At 39.9% G+C, this 21,211-nt stretch overlaps 2 protein-coding genes across 6 annotated transcripts in view; one reads left to right on the top strand and one right to left on the bottom strand.

Moving 5' to 3' along the window:
- Scyl2 (SCY1 like pseudokinase 2) overlaps positions 1 to 21,211 on the bottom strand; it is a 55,771-nt gene that overhangs the window by 14,188 nt on the left and 20,372 nt on the right. For 3 of the 5 annotated variants that reach the window (XM_045151939.1, XM_045151936.1, XM_045151940.1), the window contains 10 exons: positions 20,585 to 20,729; positions 14,989 to 15,138; positions 13,610 to 13,831; positions 13,069 to 13,185; positions 12,364 to 12,489; positions 11,062 to 11,238; positions 7,077 to 7,088; positions 6,843 to 6,965; positions 6,091 to 6,204; positions 745 to 877 (listed from right to left, as the gene is read on the bottom strand). In XM_045151939.1, the coding sequence (XP_045007874.1) occupies positions 745 to 877; positions 6,091 to 6,204; positions 6,843 to 6,965; positions 7,077 to 7,088; positions 11,062 to 11,238; positions 12,364 to 12,489; positions 13,069 to 13,185; positions 13,610 to 13,831; positions 14,989 to 15,138; positions 20,585 to 20,729 (1,319 nt within the window). The remainder of the gene's footprint in view (positions 1 to 744; positions 878 to 6,090; positions 6,205 to 6,842; positions 6,966 to 7,076; positions 7,089 to 11,061; positions 11,239 to 12,363; positions 12,490 to 13,068; positions 13,186 to 13,609; positions 13,832 to 14,988; positions 15,139 to 20,584; positions 20,730 to 21,211) is intronic. The other 2 variants (XM_045151937.1, XM_045151938.1) reach the window with 1 other exon arrangement.
- Positions 9,893 to 10,609, top strand: LOC105943873 (keratin-associated protein 4-12-like). Its single transcript, XM_045151941.1, has 2 exons — positions 9,893 to 10,218; positions 10,309 to 10,609. Exons 1-2 carry the CDS (start codon positions 9,893 to 9,895, stop codon positions 10,607 to 10,609), a joined length of 627 nt encoding a protein of 208 aa, XP_045007876.1.

Below are 21,211 nucleotides of genomic sequence, written 5' to 3'. Positions count from 1 at the left end.
CTAAATATATAGGGAACTATCTATTCAAACTATCACAGCAGTTAAAGGTCTTTGCTTGCAAAGCCTTACAGTCTAGATTCGATTTCCCAGGCCCCACATAAAGCCAGAAGCACACAGTGGTGGTGCCTGCATTTGGAGTTCCTTTGCAACGGCAGGAGGCCCCACTGCACCATATTCATTCTCTTTCTCTATCAATCAAAATATTTTTTAAAGTTAAATTGTTGTAAGCCAGGTGCAGTGGCACATGCCTTTAATCCCAGCACTCGGGAGGCAGAGGTAGGAGGATCACTGTAAGTTCAAGGCCACCCTGAGACTACATAGTGAATTCCAGGCCAGCCGGAGCCAGAGAGAGACTCTACCTTGGGGGAAAAAAAAAAGTTCAACTGCCGGGCTGGATAAGATAATGACTGTGCCTGCAAAGCCTAAGGATATAGATTCAACTCTCCAGTACCCATTTAAGTCGATACACAAGATGGCACATACATCTGGAATTTGTTTGCAGTGGCTAGAGACCCTGATATGCTAATACTCACTCACTCACTCTCTCACAAAAATAAATAAAATACTTTTAAAAAGTTCAATAGTTTTATTTTTAAAATATTTATTTATTTGAAATGGGTCCTTTGGCTTTGCAGGCAAGCACCTTAGATACTAAGCCATCTCTCCAGCCCTCAATTGTTTTATATATGGGAAATTTTGAGTAACTAAATATGACATAGTAATGTCAAATGACACAAAGCTTACCTAAAATTCCCATGAGGACTGCAGGTTCCTTGGATGGAATTTGTTGCAAAAAGGGCAGGATATCATCAAGTACAAACCACTTATCCAAGTATTCCAAAATCTTTCCTAAGCAGACTAATGAATTCACACGGACCTGTTAAAAGACAGAAATTGCATTTTTTATGCCAAGTTTTCGTACTGTAAAATAAAATATTTAAGAATTAAGTTTGATCTTCTTATGAACATATAGCAAATTCTCAGGAATAAAGGAGATTTCAGCTGGCGCTATAGTTTGCCTAACATTTGTGAATTCTTTGTGTTCAATCTCCTGTGGCACAAAAGAAAAGTTTTGAAGTCATGTTTTATTAACATAAGAAAACACTCTCTAATTTTGTTGACTTATTTCAGAAAGGATATGTGAGTATTTCGGCAATTTAGTAGTTAGGTAACAATAAAGAATGGTTTCAGCTTGCAATATTCATTCAGCTTTGCAGGACTAGAGACTGAAACCACAGCCCTGACCACACAAGCCAAGTGCTCCACCACCGAGCTACAGCTCTACTCCTTTAATTTGGCAGTGCTGTAAGCCATTAGGATAGAAGGACCTTTTTTGGAGGGGGGTTGTTGAGGTAGGGTCTCACTCAAGCCCAGGCTGACCTGGAATTCACTATGGAGTCTCAGGGTGGCCTCGAACTCATGGCAATCCTCCTACCTCTTCCACCCAAGTGCTGGGATTAAAGGCGTGTGCCACCACGCCCAGCTATAAGGACCTTTTATATGTGTTTACTAAAGACATTCCTTTGGGAATATTTTAATTAGAGAAAGAAAGACAATCTCCCCACTAAGTGACCAACTATTTGAACTGGGGTTCAGTTCATTGTTAAACTAAATATTTTAACATCTGATAATGTCTATATTTGTCTAACGTGAAGTTTTATTTCTATTTTTTTTTTTCTTGCTGTAGCCTTTGACTATGAGCCATCTTCATAGCCAGGTACAGTGTTTCTTGCATAAGCATAAGGAAATGAGTTTGGATCCCCAGCACCCATGTAAAAAACAGTAACGATAATAATCAATGTATTCAACTTTGTGTATGAATGGTGTCTATTTGTGTGTGTGTGGGTACATGCATACATATGGGTGCAAGTGCATGTGTGTACATGTGTGTGTTGGCTAATGGTCAACAGCTGATGTCTTCCTTAATTGCTGTCCATTTTACTCTTGGAGATAGGTCTCTCACTGAACCTGGAGCTAATTTGGATAGGTAGCCAGCCAGCAAGCCCCAGGGTTCCTTCCTAGTACTAGACTTATAGATGATCATCACTGTAGCGGCTTCTAAGTGGGTGCTAAGAAGCCAAACTCAGGTCCTCCTGTTCGCAAGCAAGCCCTTATCTACCAAGCCATTTCCCCCTCCCCATTCAACATGTGATAAACATGTTGCACTTTAGCTTTCAGCTAAGATTTATTAAGACAGAATACCTTAGGCTGGGCCTAGTGGCACAGGCCTGTAATCCTAGCTACTCAAGAGAGTAAGGAAGGAGGATCTCAAGTTCTAGACATGCTTGAGCTTCAGAGAAAGTTTAAGGCCAGCTTGGGCAATTTTGTGAGACCTAATCTTAAAGTAAAAATAACATGGTGGGGCTGGAGAGATTGCTTAGCAGTTAAGGTGCTTACCTGCAAAGCCAAATGACCCAGGTTTGATTCCCATATTTTCTCTCCCCCTCCCACACACACATAAATAAATAAAAATATTTTTTTAAAAAATAACATTGTAGCCCATACCTGTAATCCCAGCACTTGGGAAGAGTCGTTAGTAACAAAATGAGAATAAAAAATCAGTGTTCTTCATTTAATTCCATGTTTGCCCCTTTCATTAATTAATTTCCCCTGCTTAAACCTCATGTCTTTCACCCCACAGCCATTCTACCAAAAAAATATGAACAAAAATGGACTAGATGGCTATTAAGCAAAATCTTGTCACTTTCAGAGCTTTTGCCAACAAAAAAAAAAATCTACTTAGCTAGTAATTTACATTAAAATTTAAGCCAGGCATGGTGGTGCATGCCTTTAATCCCAACACTGAGGAGGCAGAGGTAGGAGAATCGCATTGAGTTTGAGGCCACCTTCATACTACACAGTGAATTTCCAGCTCAGCCTGGATTTTTAAATTCCACCATACATAAAGATGGATGTTGGGAATCTCCAAAGAATAAACTGTATAAAATCTCAATATGATAATATGCCCATTATAAAACATAAGTATCAAGAACTGGTCAAGCATAAAACATTTTTAAAAGGGCTGGAAAAGTATGGAGTGGTGGCACACACATTTAATTCCAGCACTCAGGAGGCAGAGGTAGGGGGATCGTCCTGAGTTTGAGTGAGGCCACCCTGAGACTACACAGTGAATTCTAGGTTAGCCTGGGCTACAGTGAGACCCTACCTTGAAAAACCAAAAAAAAAAAAAAAGTGCTATAAAGATGGATCAGCAGTTAAGGCACTTTCCTGCAAAGCCAAAGGACCCAGGTTCGATTCCCCTAGGACCTAGGTAAGCCAGATGCACAAAGTAGTGCATGAGTCTGGAGTTTATCTACTATGGCTGGAGGCCCTGGTGCACCCATTCTCTCTCTCTCTCCCTTTCTCCTTCCCCCCCTCTTTCTTTCTCTCAAATAAATAAATAAAAACAAAAATTTTAAAAAGAAAGAATAGAAATCTTTTTCCTAAAGCTGCTGTTTTGTTTTGTTTTGAGGTAGGGTCTCACTCTAGCTCAGGTTGACCTGGAATTCACTATGTAGTCTCAGGCTGGCCTCAAATCCACAGCGATCCTCCTACCTCTGCATCCCAAGTACTGGAATTAAAGGTGTGCACCACCATGCCTGGCTTTTAAAGCTGCGATTTGAAGAGATTATTTAATAATTCTATTAAAAATATCAATGTGGTGGTCTGGAGAGTAGGGTTAGTGGTTAAGGCATTTGCCTGCAAAGCCAAAGATTCCCGGTTCGATTCCCCAAGACCCACAAAAACCAGATGCACAAAGGGGTACATACATCTGGAATTCATTTGCAGGGGCTGGAGGCCCTGGTGCACCCATTCTCTTTCTTTCTCTCTGCCTCTCTCTCTCTCAAATAAATAAATAAAATATATTTTAAAAAATAAAAATATCAATGTGGGGTTAGAGAAAGATCTTAGTGGTTAAACTGACTGCCTGTGAAGCCTAAGTACCAATGTCCTACTCTCCAGATCCACGTTAGCCAGACACACAAAGGTGAGGCAAGTGCAAGGTCGTACATGCCCACTAGGTGTCGGAAGTGTCTGGAGTTCAACTGTAATGGCTAAGGCCCTGGCACACCAATTCTCTCTCTCTCTCACTAGCTTTCTCTAAAATAAAAATTAAAATATCAATGTAGTAAGTTCTTAGATTTAGTTAAAAGTGTTTATTGCTCTTGATATGAGACAATGAAAAACATGTTATTTATTCTAGCTTCCTTGACAAATAATTTAGGGATATTTTTATTTATTTATATATTTATTTTGCTTTTTTGAGGTAGGGTCTCCCTCTAGCCCAGGCTGACCTGGAACTCACTATGTAGTTCCAGGATGGCCTCAAACTCACAGCAATCCTCCTACCTCTACTTCCCTAGTGCTGGGATTAAAAGCTACCACACCCAGCCTCATGATTATTTTTAAACTGACTATTCTGGTCAAAGTTCCAAGACCTGAATGCAGCAAGAACTACGGACTATTTGGCTTATGAGGGTAAAAATGACCTTTGTCTGAACTGAGCTAGAAGCAGTTTGTATGAGAGGCTTGCTGTTATGTCTGTCTCTTAAGAATGTATGCAGGGCTGCAGTATGTAGAAATGGACTGGTGTATGCAGACGGATATGGCACAGAAATGAAATCTTGGGACTGCCCCTTCAGCAGCAATTATATGAGAGATTACAACCATTGAGATTGAACCTGCTGACCTGCATTGGGGCAACAGGAAGAATGTAGATTTTTTTAAGGGACCTGAATTCTCAGTGTCCTGTTCTTCAAAGTCTGTTGTATAACCCCTTGGATTAACAAATTGGCACCCAACCTAGTATTAGGGAGTATAAGAAATGCAGGAAAGAGAGGGTCAGTGAATTTGCAACACAATCTTGTGTTTTGGAAATGGCCATGGACAGTGTGGAGCAAGGTTGCTGGATGCTATCATGGAGACCCAATGGAGCCATGAGGAGGAACCATGGGTTGCAGTGGAGACCCAGTGGAGATACCAGGACCACGAGATGGCTGCTGAGGAGAGCTACTGGCCCTGATGAAGTTTTCCAGGACTGTGAGTAGCCTAGCTGGAGGGGCAGAATTAGAACTCCAGATACTTGTTGCTGGTTAGGATTATCAAACTTGGATATTTGTCACTGACTAGAGTTGCTGGACTTGGAGCTACAGTTTGATGTTTGCCTTGATTAAATCTTGTATTGGCTGAATTCTTTGCTATGTCCAATACTATCTTTGGCAGTGAGTGTTTATTCTGTGCCATTATGGGTTTTTCTGGGATTGTTTTGGTATTATGGCTCAGTTAAAAGATTTTGGATTATGGGGATATTTGAACATCATTAGGATTGATAAAAATATGGGTACTTTTAAAGTTGGAACTGAATGCATTGCATTTTACATCATGTATGGATATCAGTTTATGGGGGCCAGAGGCAGGATGTGGTAGTTTGATTCAGGTGTCCCCCATAAACTTAGGTGTTCTAAATGCTAGGTTCCCAGCTAATAGAGATGTGGGAATTAATGCCCCCTGTTGCAGTGCATTGTTGGGGGCAGACTTATGGGTATTAAAGCCAGCGTTTGGCACACTCTCCTGTTCCTATTGCCTACATTATGTTGGCCAGAGGGTTCATCCTCTGCTCATGCCATCATTTTCCCCTGCCATCATGGAGCTTCCCTCTGAGTCTGTAAGCCAAAATAAACCCTTTTTTCCCCTCAAGTTGCTTGGGTGATTTCTGCCAGCAATGTGAACCTGACTGCAACACTGACAAAACAAATTGTAAGCTAAAGCAGAAAAAGGATTAATATTAATCATTCAACTTTGTTATTAAAATATTCAAAGTTAAGAGAACAGAGAGTAAGGTCTGAGATACAATATAGTATATTACATGAAAAAAAACTAAAATTTACTTCTGTAATATTATATATGGGTTACCTACAGCTAAGATATAAACAAATAATATATATACATAAAACATATATATATATTACATATAAACAATAATATATAATAATAATATATAAACAAATAATAATAAGAGTTACTACATAATGAAATAATTAAACTACTGAGATACGGAAGAAAAACAAAAATTAATATGTGATGACTTACGGCAAGGGAAGATGTTTGTAGACAGGCATTTTTAATTCTTGGTATCAAAGCATTTTTCATGGATGGGTAGTCTATAAGATTTGCAAAAGTTGGAATGATGTTTAGACAGAGCTCCTATTAAGAAAATATATCTGATCAATCTCAGGAAAGACTGTCATTGGTTCTCTCACACATTCAGAAACATTTTACATTTACTTAAGTAATTTATGACAAATTGAAATGAACTGTCATTTATATTACTTGTCCTCTCAACAATTCTTTGAAAAAGAATAATTATGAGCACATTAAACCCAGCTTGACTACACAAAACCTGTGTTAGTGCTTCTAGAGGCTATAACTCTTTTTCCTTTTTCTTTCCTTCTTTTGAGATGTGATCTTGCTCTGCAGACCAGGCAGACCTCAAATTTGCAAGCCTCCTACTTCAGCCCAATTTCTAGGATTATAAACATGCACCACTAACTATATCTAATTATATCTTCTTTAGAGAAAACTGAAAAATAACCTGGATGTGGTGGTGTACACATTTAATCCCAACACAAGGGAGGCAGAGGTAGGAGGATGGTTGAGTTTGAGGGTAGCCTTGGGCTACAGAGTGAGTTCCATATCAGCCTGGGCTACAGTAAGACCCTGCTTCAAAAACATAAACAAAATTATAAGATAAAATGCTACAATTCAATCCTAAAATACACAATACTTCTCTCTTCCGCACTAAGAATCAGAATCATGGAGCACAAACAATTTAAGCGCTCGACCTGGATCTGAATGGAAGGAGCTTCCAGTGCTCGGTAGACCATTGGTAGGACGCTGTTCTTTATCTCATCAGGAGGAGTTTTGGTCAATAGCAAATCCATCTTTTGTAGGAAAATTAACAAAATCTGTGTAGAAAAAGAGAAAATGTGAATCAAAGTCTGGAATCTTTACAGTCAATTGACCATATAACAAAATTTAGTGTTTTTAAAAAGTAAGTAATTAATTTTGACACTCACCATGTTGCTAGCCTGAAAGCATGAAAGACAAAAACATACAAATCATGTCTCCTATATTTCTGGAAGCATATTTAACATATACTCTCAGTTTAATCCTTTAATTATTAATAAAGACTAACTTCTAAACTTCACCTTTACCTACAGTAACATATAACTTACGTACAAGTACCAGTACCCAGAAAGCTAGGGAAAAATAATGAAAGACAGAGGGCAGCAAAGTCAGATGACCAAGGAAGTAAATTTTACCACTCAGCTTCTGTGATGATGTAAAATGAAGAAAACACCTCTAAGGGAAAATTATAAAAACAGTATTTTTAGTTGTTTTTAATATTCTGTTTTGTTTTGTTTTAAATTTTTAATTATTTATTTGAGAGCGACAGACAGAGAGAGAGAGAGGCAGATAGAGAAAGAATGGGCACACCAGGGCCTCCAGCCACTGCAAATGAACTCCAGACACATGTGCCCCCTTGTGCATCTGGCTAACGTGGGTCCTGGGGAATCAAGCCTCGAACTGTGGTCCTTAGGCTTCACAGGCAAGCGCTTAACTGCTAAGCCATCTCTCCAGCCCAATATTCTGTTTTTTTAACCAAGGTGTCTTTATATCCCTAAATTATAAGGAACAAATCACTTCTATTCATGCAGGAATGCAATGAACAAATGGGGTCAAATAAGGACTCAGATTGTAGGCACACTAGCACAAGTAGGAGCAGCTGATAAACCTGAAACATGGGGAGGGAGCCTGCACCAAAGCTTACAGCTCCCTTTCTCACTCCCAAAGTCTTTCCTGGTCACAGGAACTTTCCCAGAGACTGCCTTGACACTCCCCTCTCTTCAAGGGAACAACTACAAAGTCATAAAACCATTACACAGTTAACTAATAAGCTATCACCATACAGTGGCAGAAATACATAATATAGTGTATGTCAGAAAATTTCATTTCAACAACTCTGTTGACTTTAGGAATGAGGAAATGGAAGCTTTAATATGAAAATGACTAATAGAAGTCATAGTTGTAGAAACGAGAAAAAGAACCTAAGATTCAAGTACAGGTGAATGAGCCACTGCACTTAAATTCAAGATGACCTTGTTTCTGACAAATACAGATTGTGCTTGAATGTACATTAGACTAACTTCTTCACATACATGTACACATTACATTTATACATTATTTTCATAGTGCTCTATGCAAAGTTCCTAGTTTAATTATTGTATTTATTAGGAAGAAAATAAAGAGAAAAAATGGGCATGAACCATCTACAAATTAAAGACTAACACAACAAACTAAGTAGAAATACTTAAAAGATTGGGAGAAGGGCTGGAGAGGTGGGTCAGTGGTTAAAGCCCTTGCCTGCAAAGCCTAATGACCTGGGTTTGATTCCCCAGTACCCACACAAAGCCAGAAGCAGAAAGTGGCACATGTGTCTGGAGTCTATTTGCAGTGGCTAGAGGCCCTGGCATGCTCATTCTCTCTGTTTCCCTCTCTCTGATTACAAATAAATAAAAATTTTAAAACAGAAGTCATTTGTTTAAAAATAAAAGTTTGGGGGTTGGAGAGATGGTTTAGCAGTTAAGGCACTTGCCTGTGAAGCCTAAGAATGCAGGTTTGATTTCCCAGTACCCGCGTAAGCCAGATGCACAAGTGGTGCATAGGTCTGATCTTCATTTGCAGTAGCTAGAGGCCCTGGTGTGCTCATTCCCTTTCCTTCTCTTTGCCCCTCCCCAAAATAAAATATTTGATAAATAGGTAGTAAAAGTTTGGGAGAAAAATTATTATCTTTTTCTCAAAACAATAATTTCTAATAAAATCAACTGGATACAACATACACAGAATTTCATTGTATTTATTTGCTAGGACACTGATTTCAATTTTTAAAAACTCACATACTAAGCCAGGCATGGTGGTACATGCCTTTAATCCCAGCACTCAGGAGGCAGAGGTAGGAAGATTGCCATGAGTTCGAGGCCAGCCTAAAACTACTTAGTAAATTTCAGGTCCACCTGGGCTAGAGCGAGACCCTACCTAGAAAAAACAAAACAAACAAAAAAACCCTTCAGCCCTGGTTCCTCAGTACCCACATGAAGCCAGATGCACAAAGTGGCGTATGTGTTTCTAGCTTGTTTACAGTGGCAAGAGATCCTGGTGCACCCATTTTCATTCTCTCTCTCTCTCTCTCTCTCTCTCTCTCTCTCTCTCTCTCACACACACACACACACACACACCCATACTCATAAGTGAATATATTTTTTTAAAACACTGAGTCTGATGTAAGGTATATCAGGATGCTAAGAGTGAACACATCTTAGGATGTACTAGAAATTGCATTATCTCCATGTCCACTGAAAATATAAACATGATTCATAACCTTCCTCATTTCTCACACTTAAAAATAGGATTTTATTTCCTTTCTTCATTCCAGCATTCCACCTGACTCAATCATGAATCTATCCACATGGATTCTAGACCCTTCAGAAACTCTCCAGAAATCATACTAATGAAAGACACATGACTCTCCTGTGTCCCTAGAGACTGAATTCATGTCACACAGCAACACAGGGGAAAATCATGAGAGGTGATTCATGTGGGAACACTAGGAAACATGACAAAAGGGAAATAATTATTTTCTACCTAAAGTAGCTTCGAGTAGAAAACTACAATTCCTTAATTGCATTCGTGACATATAAACAAAAACAAGGAAGTTCTCTTTCCATAATCACAGAAGCTCCTCATCTGGGTATAAAAGGGGCCATGCAGCAAGGAGACTTCACAACTTGAAACTCACTCACCTGGAAACCCACCCACACCATCCTCAGACACCATGGTCAACTCCTGTTGTGGCTCCGTCTGCTCTGAGCAAAGCTGTGGCCAGGAGGCCTGCTGCCAGCCCAGCTGCATGCAGACCACCTGCTGCAGGACCACCTGCTGCCGCCCCAGCTGTGGAGTGTCCAGCTGCTGCCGCCCCAGCTGCTGCAGGCCCCAGTGCTGCATCTCCAGCTGCTGCAGGCCCCAGAGCTGCATCTCCAGCTGCTGCAGGCCCCAGTGCTGCATCTCCAGCTGCTGCAGGCCCCAGAGCTGCCAATCTGTGTGCTGCCAGCCCACCTGCTGCCGACCCTCCTGCTGCCGCCCCAGCTGCTGCAGGCCCCAGTGCTGCATCTCCAGCTGCTGCAGGCCTCAGAGCTGCCAATCTGTGTGTTGCCAGCCCACCTGCTGCCAACCCTCCTGCTGCCGCCCCAGCTGCTGCAGGCCCCAGTGCTGCATCTCCAGCTGCTGCAGGCCTCAGAGCTGCCAATCTGTGTGCTGCCAGCCCACCTGCTGCCAACCCTCCTGCTGCCGCCCCAGCTGCTGCATCTCCAGCTGCTGCCAGCCCTCCTGTGGTGGCTCCAGCTGCTGCCGCCCCTGCTGCTGCCGCCCCTGCTGCTGCCTGCGTCCAGTGTGTGGCCAAGTCTCCTGCCACACCACTTGCTACCGCCCAACCTGCGTCATCTCCACCTGCCCCCGCCCCATGTGCTCTGCCATCCCTTGCCCTTGCTGCTGAAGACCCTGCTCTGAACCCACCCACTTCCCTTCCCGTCGCTTGTCACTGAAGGAGACTTTGGGCACCTCCTAGCCACTCTAAGGGAGGTCATTCCCACCATGTGTCCATACACAGATCTTGGGAAAACTTCCCGCGTTGACATTGCCCCTGTGTCAACCCACAGTGTGAAATTACGCATGAAGAAATTAATTGAGGGAGCAGGTCCTCTTGACCAAACTGGGAAATATCTGCAGTGCCTGTGGAGGCAAGATCACACCCTCAGATCTGACAGTCTCATGGCGCAATCTTGTATTTCCTTTCACAATGGCATCCCCATACCTTGTTGTTGTTGTTGCTTCTAAATAAATCTCACTTTCTTGGCAAAAAAAAAAAAAAACCTTCATACTTGCTTCCTTAATGGTAATATATCATAAATCACAGGATATACATACTCAGAAGCCCCTTCCACATACCTGGATTGGCTCCTGCTGCTTAAATACAGGACCAAGTTCAGGGAGAATTAATTTGACGTATTCTTCTTTGGTACATTCCTCAGCAATCAGTAAAACATTAGGCAAAACAAAAGGTACCATGTCAGGGTTTACAAATTCTGAAGTCAAACAAGGCAAAATTCTTTGCACGATGACACGCTAAAAGAAAAAATGATTTTTTCAAAAAGCAGAACTTATTTCAAGTGTTCACCAGTACTCATATGGAATGCAAAGTTTCAAAGCCTTTAGGTAAAGGTAACCATGAAATGTATGGCTGAGCTTGGGATACCTGTTAGAGGAAAAAAGGGATGCCACTGGGAGCTGTGCCAAGACAAACAGAGTAAGCTGAGAATCATGTAGGTAAAGAGGATGTGTTGTCTGTCCCCTTTATTTTTAGGAAATTTTCCCTAAGTAGTCTTCATTATGTTCGTCCTCTTAATCCATCATTACTGACTTTTTTTTTTACCCAACTTAAACACAGTCTCTGTTAATTTGTATTTCATATATGTTAAACCTACTTACATTTGCTATAATGACCTTGAGAGCAGGAGCAATTTATAGACTGTCTCTTTACCCTCCATACCATTGAATTCAGCAAAGGGTGAGACAGTAAGTATATAACCAATGGCTATGTGACAGATTAACACTGGATATGTCTTAGGAGTCACTGTCTTCTTTAGTATTCATCAATCTTACACTATTTTACACTCGCTATTTAGTAAGTCAGAGAAGAAGATTTAAAATAATTAGAAAAGCGAGCGCTGATACAGAAGCATCCACATAATTGCAAATGAGGCTACAATCGCCACAATGGTAGTTTATAGACATCTCTTCTGGCATTTACTATCAACTATTGCTGTAACATGGGTTACATCCTTTTAGTTGCTTCAATCCTATTTATTTTGGAGCACTAACAAACCTGTGGCTTCAGTTTTACTGGCAAGCATGTCCAATCTGTTCTATATTGTATTGTCATCTATAAAGCTCATACTTGAGAACCATGTAAATGAGTTCCAAAAACGAAACAGAACAAAACCACAAGGAAAATCTCAGATATCTCATTTAAGTACACTTATAATTTTGTGTTGGACTGAATTCAAAGCTGTCCTGGGCCAGATATGACTCACGAGCCACAGTTTGGACACATGTGATACAACATTCATTGTCATTTAAGTACCTAAAGACAAAGATATATTACTGCTTTGGAAGAGTTATAATAATAAGTCAAAGTAAACTTTAAATGAAATAATTATGACTATAATAAAAAGAAGCTGATCAACTAACCTTGGGCAGCTTTGGTAGAACCTTTGGTAGTCCTTTGAAAAACTGAGATTTTTGAAGATTATCTCTTTGGAATAAGGTATCAAAATATTGAAGGGTCACTGCACCAACATCATCAAAGAAGGGGATCTGAAAATATGGAAAAGAGTTATCTTTGGTCTCGATAGCTGTAAGTGGCTGAGCAACAGTATCGTTTTAAGAACTACAAAATATTGAAAAATTAAAACATCTTGAAAACATAAAAAGCACTCAGCATTTACTAAAATTTCCAAGTTAAATTAAGAGTGCTTTGCTTGCTGGGAATCTAGAATGTCTACATTCCCTCATGATGACCATTAGGGCTCTGGGTGAAACCTTAGTTGTCTATCATAGCAATTATGTACCAAACTATTTCATTACTTAATATTAAAAGAAACTGCATGTTTAATACACTCATGAACACAGATATCCCCTGAAAATTAAATCATTTTTCATAAGAACTTTAACTTTTTTGTTATCGTTGTTCTTCCATCTACTGAAAAAATGTGGACATGAGCCGGATGTGGTGGCACACGCCTTTAATCCCAGCACTGGGAGGCAGAGGTAGGAGGACTGCCATGAGTTCAAGGCCACCCTGAGACTCCATAGTGAATTCTAGGTCAGCCTGGGCTAGAGTGAGACCCTACCTCAAAATAACCAAAAAAAGAAAAAAAATGTGGATGTGCTCACTTTTGTCATTTGATCTGCATCTGGTCTCACGGTTGGAGTTACATTTAATAGCAGCTTCACATGTTCACGGACTTCCTCGGGTATCCTTGCAAGGGAGCTAGGTCCTAAACGACTCAGCTATTCAAAAGAGCAAAAGCATCACATTTGAATGTAAGACACTCAAAAAGGCATGAATTTATATTCAAAGGCTAAGGAGTAATTTTTACTCAGAATATCTACTGTCCAAACAAAATGCCAATTCTACTCTTTCAAGATGATTAAAACGTTTATCTTTAGTATCTCAAATTATTTCTATTGTTAAAGCAAAATGATCAGTATTTTCAGATTATTTTTCAATATTCACTCTCGTAAATGTTACTATTTAAGCCACAGTAAAAAGTTTTAAGTAGTCTTCATGATTTACAGACAATGCTAATATTTAGTTATTCAAATCTGAAATAAGGTACTCATCTCAAGTAAGAATGTGCCATATGCATTTTTGAAAAACACCAACAAAACATAAAATATGTTTTAATACAAATAAATATTAGTAGACAAATACCTGATCCAACTGCCTACTGAAACTCTTATAAATATCTTGCTTGTTGACTTCAAATATAGGTTTCCCTTTATTAAACACAGCATATATAACAGTTCCTAGAGAATACATATCGCTCGCTGTTTCACAGCTAACAGAAAGTATGTACTCAGGAGCTAAGTATTCAGGATTTGGAAGACACAAAGATGGTAAATTTGGGTCCCATTCTTTACAAGGAAACTTAGGCTGTAAGGAGACAGAAAAAGGATGACACGGATTACTTAAAATGAAAGCAAAACATTATCAATCCACAGCTATCCAACTTTCAATGTGTAGTGAGACAAGTAAAAAAGCCACTACCGTCTTCTACTCTGCCAAGCTCCCCCACTCCCTGAATCTGAAAAATGCATGTAACCAACACCTGTACCCTAACTGGCAACCTTTCACAGAAGATTTTCAGATGCCTTAAGGAACCAATCAACACAAAACAAGGTTGATCTAAAGCAGTCTCAAAGTATGAACGGCCAGTCATCCTCACCAATACAGTAGTGTAAGCGCCAATTACAGCTGGACCACTCAGCGCCCAACAAACTCAGGCATGTCATTGTCTCTTTTTTTTCTATTTTTTATTTTTATTTAGTTATTTGAGAGCAACAGACAGAGAGAGAAAGAGGCAGAGAGAGGGTGGGGGGGGGGGGAGAATGGGCGTGCCAGGGCTTCTAGCCCCTGCAAACGAACTCTAGACGCATGTGCCCCCTTGTGCATCTGGCTAATGTGGGTCCTGGGGAATGGAACCTCAAATCGGGGTCCTTAGGCTTCACAGGCACGCACTTAACCACTAAGCTACCTCTCCAGCCCAGCATTGTCTTTTTATTCTTTAAGAATAACTTACTTGAAAAAAAAAAAAAGAATAACTTACTCATCAGTACTGTTCTTAACCCCATTGAGATATTATAAGGATTAATTAAGTAAGTAAACACATGAAAGGTGTTTATAAAATACTTCAATAAATGTTAGCTATTTGATCCCTGTTCTTGCTATTGTAGTTCCTAAGAACGGTTGTCTGAAAAGCTGGGGAAATGCTGTTAGAGAGTCACAATACCGCTAAGTATATTTGGCATTGTGAGAGGGAAAAAAAAAAAAATCCTTTTTAACCCAATGGTTCTCAATTTTACTTAATTCTGGAACCTTTTGTCAAGTCCATTGACTTCTATGTAATAGGAGCTAAATAATACTCTTCAAGGTTTGCTGAACATTAGAAATTTTCTATGAAACTTTAAAGTTAAACCAGTACACCAGTTTATTTTTATGTATGTATCAAATTTTCTAGTCCATTCCAGTTGCAACCACAAACTTCTATGACTTGTTAAAAAAATTGAAAGAGCAAATATATTCTTCTTTACCTCTTGTTCAGAAGGATTGGTAGATGACACACAAAAATCAAAACCCATTATTTTCCAGGCTCCGCTTTTATTCAAAATTATATTTTCAGGAGCAATATTTCCATGAACCATTTTCACACTGCTATGCAAAAATGACAATCCTTCAGAAACCTGTAAATGGGAAGGGAAAGAGAAATTTTTATATTAAAATTCCTTGCCAGCTCTCCCAATAAGAGTTTTTATATGTCAGCTAGCTCTCAAATCAGTGGGGAAAAAACTTGTAAAAAAAAAAAAAAAATCAAAGTACAACTATCAATTAAGTCATTTTCTATAGACACATAAATAGAATAAAATTTTTGCTGTCCAATATTAATCAGTTCTAGAGCTTAAAACGTGAGAGAAACAGTGAAGTTTTTGTATAGCTACATTTCATTTTGAAATTCAGTTTTTCTAAACAGTACTGTGCTTAGTTTTCACTTAGTTAATGCTGTTTATTGTCATATTCAATTAATATGTAGCAAGTTTTGTTTATATTTGTGCCTAAAGTTACCATGGAAACAGAAGGGATATTTCTGTTACCAGGAAGAAGTAGGTTTGGCAAGTCAATGCTCACTGACTTCCAAGACAGCACTGCCCCTGGTTTTCCTTAAATCCACTGTTACTGCTTTTCAGGGGTTTTTCTTCTCCCCTGTTTCAATGTTTGGACCTCTGCAATGTGTCATTTGCTTCCACTACCTTAAGAGTTCTCATGGTTTTGCCAATGTTAACTGCTCCAACGTCTGTTCTAAATCCAGATCTGATGACCTAACTGCCAAGGATCTCAATCTCAAAGAAACCCAAAATGAGTGTCTCTCCTTAAGAGTTCACATAACTTTTCCTATAGTTGGCGTGGGAGGGGGGTGGGGGGCAGATGTGTGTGTATGTGTGTTTTCTCCAAGGTAGAGTCTCACTCTCGCCAGGGTTGACCTGGAATTCAGTCTGTAGTCCCATGCTGGCCTCGAACTCACAGTAATCCTCCCACATCAGTCTCCCCAGTGCTGGGATTAAAGGAGTGCACCACCATGCCCGGCTCCCCTAGTCTTTACTACAATAGTCAGTTACTCATTTGCTTAGGACAAAAATCTTTGAGTTATCCTGTAAATATCTTTTACTTCTTAAATATTTTATTTATTTATTTATTTGTGCATGAGGCTTCACGTGGGTACTGGGAAATCAAACCTAGGCTATCAGTCTTTGCCAGCAAGTGCTTTGAACCGCCAAATCATTTCTCCAGCCCCTTAATTTATTTTTTTATTTAGCAAATCCTCTTACCTCCACTGTCAAAATACAGCTATAATATGATCTAGTCTCACTGCGTTTCCTAACCCAGATCCTACACTTTCCTGCTCAAACCTCTCAGAGTAAAATCCAAAGTATTTCTTTGTCCTCCAGGACACTCCCTCAAGAGCTCCTGATCTCACTCCTACTACTGGTTTGTTTTCTCTTGTTTCCCCACCTGGACATGTCACTAATGATACTGTTACAAGACTTTGTATATGTGGTTCTCTGGGCCTACATCATTCTTTCTCTAGGTATCTATGACTTGCTTGTTTGACTTTTCCAGGTCCTCTCAAATGTCTCCTTCTTAATGAAATCGTTCTTGACTATCCCATGCAAAAGTACAAGGCTTTCTCTCCTATCCAAACCATTTCTCTTTCTCCCTCTCCATCTTTTTTCACCATACTAATCACCAAAACCCTGTTTATCCCCTTCTCACATGAGAACATAAGTTTCTAAAAGGCAGGACTTTTGTCCATTTTGTACATTTTGTACAAATGTACATTTGTACATTTCTACTTCTTTAGCACCCAGAACTGTGCCAGATACATAATTTTTCAATAAATATTTACTGTATAATGAAAAAAATATGAGAATGACTTTTTCAGAATATCCCTACTTACAGCTTTGAACATGAAAGCAAAACAGCAATAAAATGTACAACCAGGGCTGGAGAGATGGCTCAGCTGTTAAGGCACTTGCCTGTGAAGCCTAAGGACCCAGGTTCAATTCCCCAGAACCTATATAAGGCAGATGTACAATGCAGCACATGTATATGGAGTTCATTTGCAATGGCTGGAGGCCCTGGCATGCCCATTCTTTCTCTCTCTATCTGTCTCTTTAGATCACTGTCTATCACTCCCTCTCTGAAATAAATAATAAGCAAAATATTTTTTAAAAAAGGAAGAAGCTGCCAGGTATGGTGGCTCACACCTTTAAAAAAAAAAAAAATACAACCAAAGGTGTATAGAACACCGCCAAGGCAAATATATGTGCATATACCACACACTGCAGAGCACACACACGCAAAACTTTAACAGGAAAAAAAAGTGCAACCAGGAGCTAGAGAGGTGGCTTAGTGGTTAAGGCACTTGCCTGCTAAGCCAAAGGACCCAGGTTTGATTCCCAAGGACCTACGTAAGCCAGATGCACAAGGTTGTGCAGGCTAGAGTTTGTTTGCAGTATCCGAAGACCCTGGCACACCCATTCTCTCTCTTTCTCTATCTTCCTCTTTCTGTCAGTCTCTCTCAAATAAATAAAATAAAAAGTCAACCACTACTGTTTTAGAAGATATCTGGGTTCCTGTCCCTACCTCACAACTTACTGGCCTGGCAACTTTGAACAAGTAACTAAATTTGTGCATCTCCTTATTGATGGATTATTTTAAACAGTGGTAGTTTAACTTAATAAATTCAAAACATCATGGCAGACTTCACTCTATCTACTGATATGTATATTATAAATAAAGCTTAAGCTAGGCGTGGTGGTCACACCTTTAATCCCAGCACTTGGGAGGCAGAGGTAGGTGGATTGCCGTGAGTACGAGGCCAACCTGAGACTCCACAGTCAATTCCAGGTCAGCATGGGCTGGAGTGAAACCTTACCTCGAAAAATCAAAATAAAGAAAGCATGAAATATTATATAAACCAGGTCATAAAACATACCACAGAGATACTAGTTATACATTTGAGAGACAGGGAGAGTAAGAAGAGGGAGGGAGAGAGAAAACAGGAGGGGGAGAGAATGTATGTGTACACAGGGCCTCCTGCCACTGTGAAGGAACTCTACATGCACATGCCACTTCATATGTCTGGCTTTGTGTGGGTATAGAGGAGCTGAACCAGGGCCATCAGCTTTACACGCAAGCAACCTTAACCACTGAGAAATCTCTCCAGGCCATAAAGTTCTATTAAAGAAAAATGATCAGGCTTAGTGGTTAAAGCATTTGCCTGCAAAGCCAAAGGACCCAGGTTCAATTTCCCAGGACCCATGTAATAAACCAGATGCACGTGGTAGCACATGGGTCTGGAGTTCATCTGCAATGGCTGGAAACCCTGGCATGCCTATTCTCACTCTATCTTTCTTTCTTACTCTCTCTCTCTCTGACTCTAATAAATAAATAAAAATAAATCTTTACATTAAAAAAGAGTTTAAGAAGAAAAGATCCATAGTAATGGGAATCAGGTTGGTGAATTCCTGGGACCAAGTACAAGGAACAAGATAAAGGATCTACAAAGACTATGAGGAAGAATTACAAGGAAGCCTAGAGGGGGGGGACAGACATGTGTTTGATCTTGATTTTGGTGATGGTTTAATAGGTATGTGTACATCAAATGTATAAGACTATATTGTTTGCAAATGTGCAGTTCACAGTACATGCCAGTGACACTTTAATAATGCTGTTAAAGATAAGAAGGCTGGGCATAGTAGCACATACCTTTAATCCTGGCACTTGGGAGGCAGGTAGGAGGATTGCCATGAGTTAAGAGACCAGCCTGAGACTACATAGTGAATTCCAGATCAACCTGGGCTAGAGCAAGATCCTACCTCAAAAAACCTATAAATAAATAAAACCTCTGTATTACCATATGCTGTTGGTATGGAACATGGAGTGACCTGGTTGGAATCTGAAGGAGAGTCAGTCACCAGGCAGAGAGCTTATCTAGTGCCAGAAGGTGCTACATGAGTGACTGGGGGAAAATGACCAACATCTATCCAAGCAACTCGTGGTCTAAGCTACTGAGCAGCAAACAACCTGACATGATGCTCACCCAAGTGCAATAGTGGCACACAGCCATAGTGGGTAACCAACTGCTCTTGATTTGGCTAGCTGATCCACTCAATGGAACAGCATCCATAGCTGGAGCTGGGAAACAAGTCAGAACTACATTCAAAAACAAGCCCACTCTCTACTATCAAGCTCCCACAAATCCTGGGCTACAAGAGAGCCTACACCTATTAAATTCTCTCTAAAGTAATAGTGGTTATCCCATTTATCTGGTGCTAATTTCACTCTCTGTTGGAGAATTTGCTTCTCTTTTACAGATGGATGCAGATCCTGAGGACAGAATCAGCCCATCGTACCTCACCAGGGCCCCAGTTGAAACCAAGAGTAATTGAGGAAATGAGCAAGAGTGCTGCTTTCTTGGTGAACCTGGTACCAGCACATAGGTGAAGGAGATAGACACAGAGAACATTCAACTCCTCCCAAACCAGATAGATATCCAGAGACAAAGAAGCTCCCAAGACCACATCACTGAAGTATACCCAAAACAAACCCAACATGGCTCAGGGAAATTTGCAAAGAAGGGCCAGAAAGATTGTTACAGCCACATGTTGGGTCATTATGCACTGAGACACTGCCTCTTAGCCATAACTGATGGCTAACCACACAATGCACGATCCACATTCCCCAACAAGGAGGGTCCCTGTGGAGGAGGAGGAAAGGGAGGAGGCTAACGATGGTACCAACATGAGTGTGTATACACACTGTGTCCATAACTTAAAAAAAAAAAAAAAATCTCTGTCTTGAAGGAACTTAGAATCTTCTGTATAGAATCTTCTCTATGGAGTTGAAGATATATTACTCTGGTATACAGTGAAAGGAAAACTTTTTAAAAAGTAGTTACATATAACAAGGGTTGAACTGGAGAGATGGCTCAGTGGCTAAAGGTGCGTGCTTGCAAAGCCTAATGTCCAGGGTTTGATTCATGAGTACCCATGTAAAACCAGATAATACAAAGTGATGTATGTACCTGGAGTTTGTTGCCGTGGCAAAAGGCCATGGTGTGCCCATTCTCTCTTCCCCTTCTCAATCCCCTTTCCTTTATTCTCTCCCCTTGTAAGTAAATAAAAATAACTTTAGTTATTTGCTAATTTACTTATTTGCAAGGGAGGGGGAGTAGGGAAGAAGAAAACAGGTGTATCTGGGAGTACATAGTGAGTTCCAGGTCAACCTGAACTAAAGTGAAACTCTATCTCAAGGGGGGGCAGGCGGAAGGGCTTATAAAACCTCTCAATACCTATTAAATTTCATTAAGGATATTTTATGAGCACTTTATTTTTACTTTAGTGTTTTGCTTATGGAATCCAATAAATGCTTTTCTTCAAAGGATCAATGTTATTAGTTTCATGTACTTAAAATGTAACTTAAGCCTAATAAGAAACTACAGAAAAAAAAATGTTTTGGAAATAATTCTCAAATTAATGTCAAGAATCAAAGGTTTAAATAAAGTAGTTTACATGGCTAATACATATGAAATAGCCAAAAACTTGTAAGGGAAAGGACTTTTCAACATACCTGAAGCAAACCATACTTAGTTTCCACATCATAAAGTTTATAATCTTTAATGTCTGGAGATATTGTAGAGGGCAAATTTTCCCAGTTACCAAGAACATTGGCTAAACTGGCAAAAATGGGTTCTGTACAAAATGCCAAACAATCCCTGTTTGGGAAATAAAAGGTTTTATTACTATCATATTTTGGACATTATCAAAATCAAATACATATGAGCTATCAGGCAACCTACTAAACTAAGTAAGACAAACTTTCTGATTTGCAATTTCAGTTAATTATAATGCATTTCAACCAACTAAGTCAAAAGGCTTACATATGAATGATACAGAGTAAATCACTCAGTATTTAAAAGTATTTGCTGCACAAGCAGGAGGTCTTGAGTTCAATTCCTAGTACCCAGGCATTAGGGGGGGAAAAAAAAAAAAGCAAGGCATGGCTGCGGATGCCTAGAACCCCAGCACTAATGGGGGATGTGGAGACAGGAAGATCATAAGGGTTAGGGACAGGTTCCTTGGTGAGCTAGTCTAACCATGACTCAGGGAAATGAGGTGGAAGACTGACAGAGGGCACCTGACATCTTCCACTGGCCTCTACATCCACATACACAAGCAGTACACATCTCCACAAACA

Source organism: Jaculus jaculus, chromosome 6, assembly GCF_020740685.1.
Source record: "Jaculus jaculus isolate mJacJac1 chromosome 6, mJacJac1.mat.Y.cur, whole genome shotgun sequence".
Lineage (NCBI taxonomy): Eukaryota > Metazoa > Chordata > Mammalia > Rodentia > Dipodidae > Jaculus > Jaculus jaculus.
The sequence above is the reverse complement of the archived record's forward strand: the minus strand, read 5'-3'. Positions and strand labels throughout refer to the sequence as shown.

Excerpts from the sequence above, each read along its gene's own strand:
- LOC105943873 (XM_045151941.1), top strand. The coding sequence starts at position 9,893 with ATGGTCAACTCCTGTTGTGGCTCCGTCTGCTCTGAGCAAAGCTGTGGC. Across the intron at positions 10,219-10,308 it reads CCCAGCTGCTGCAGGCCCCA|CTGCTGCAGGCCCCAGTGCT; the intron begins GTGCTGCATCTC and ends CTGCCGCCCCAG.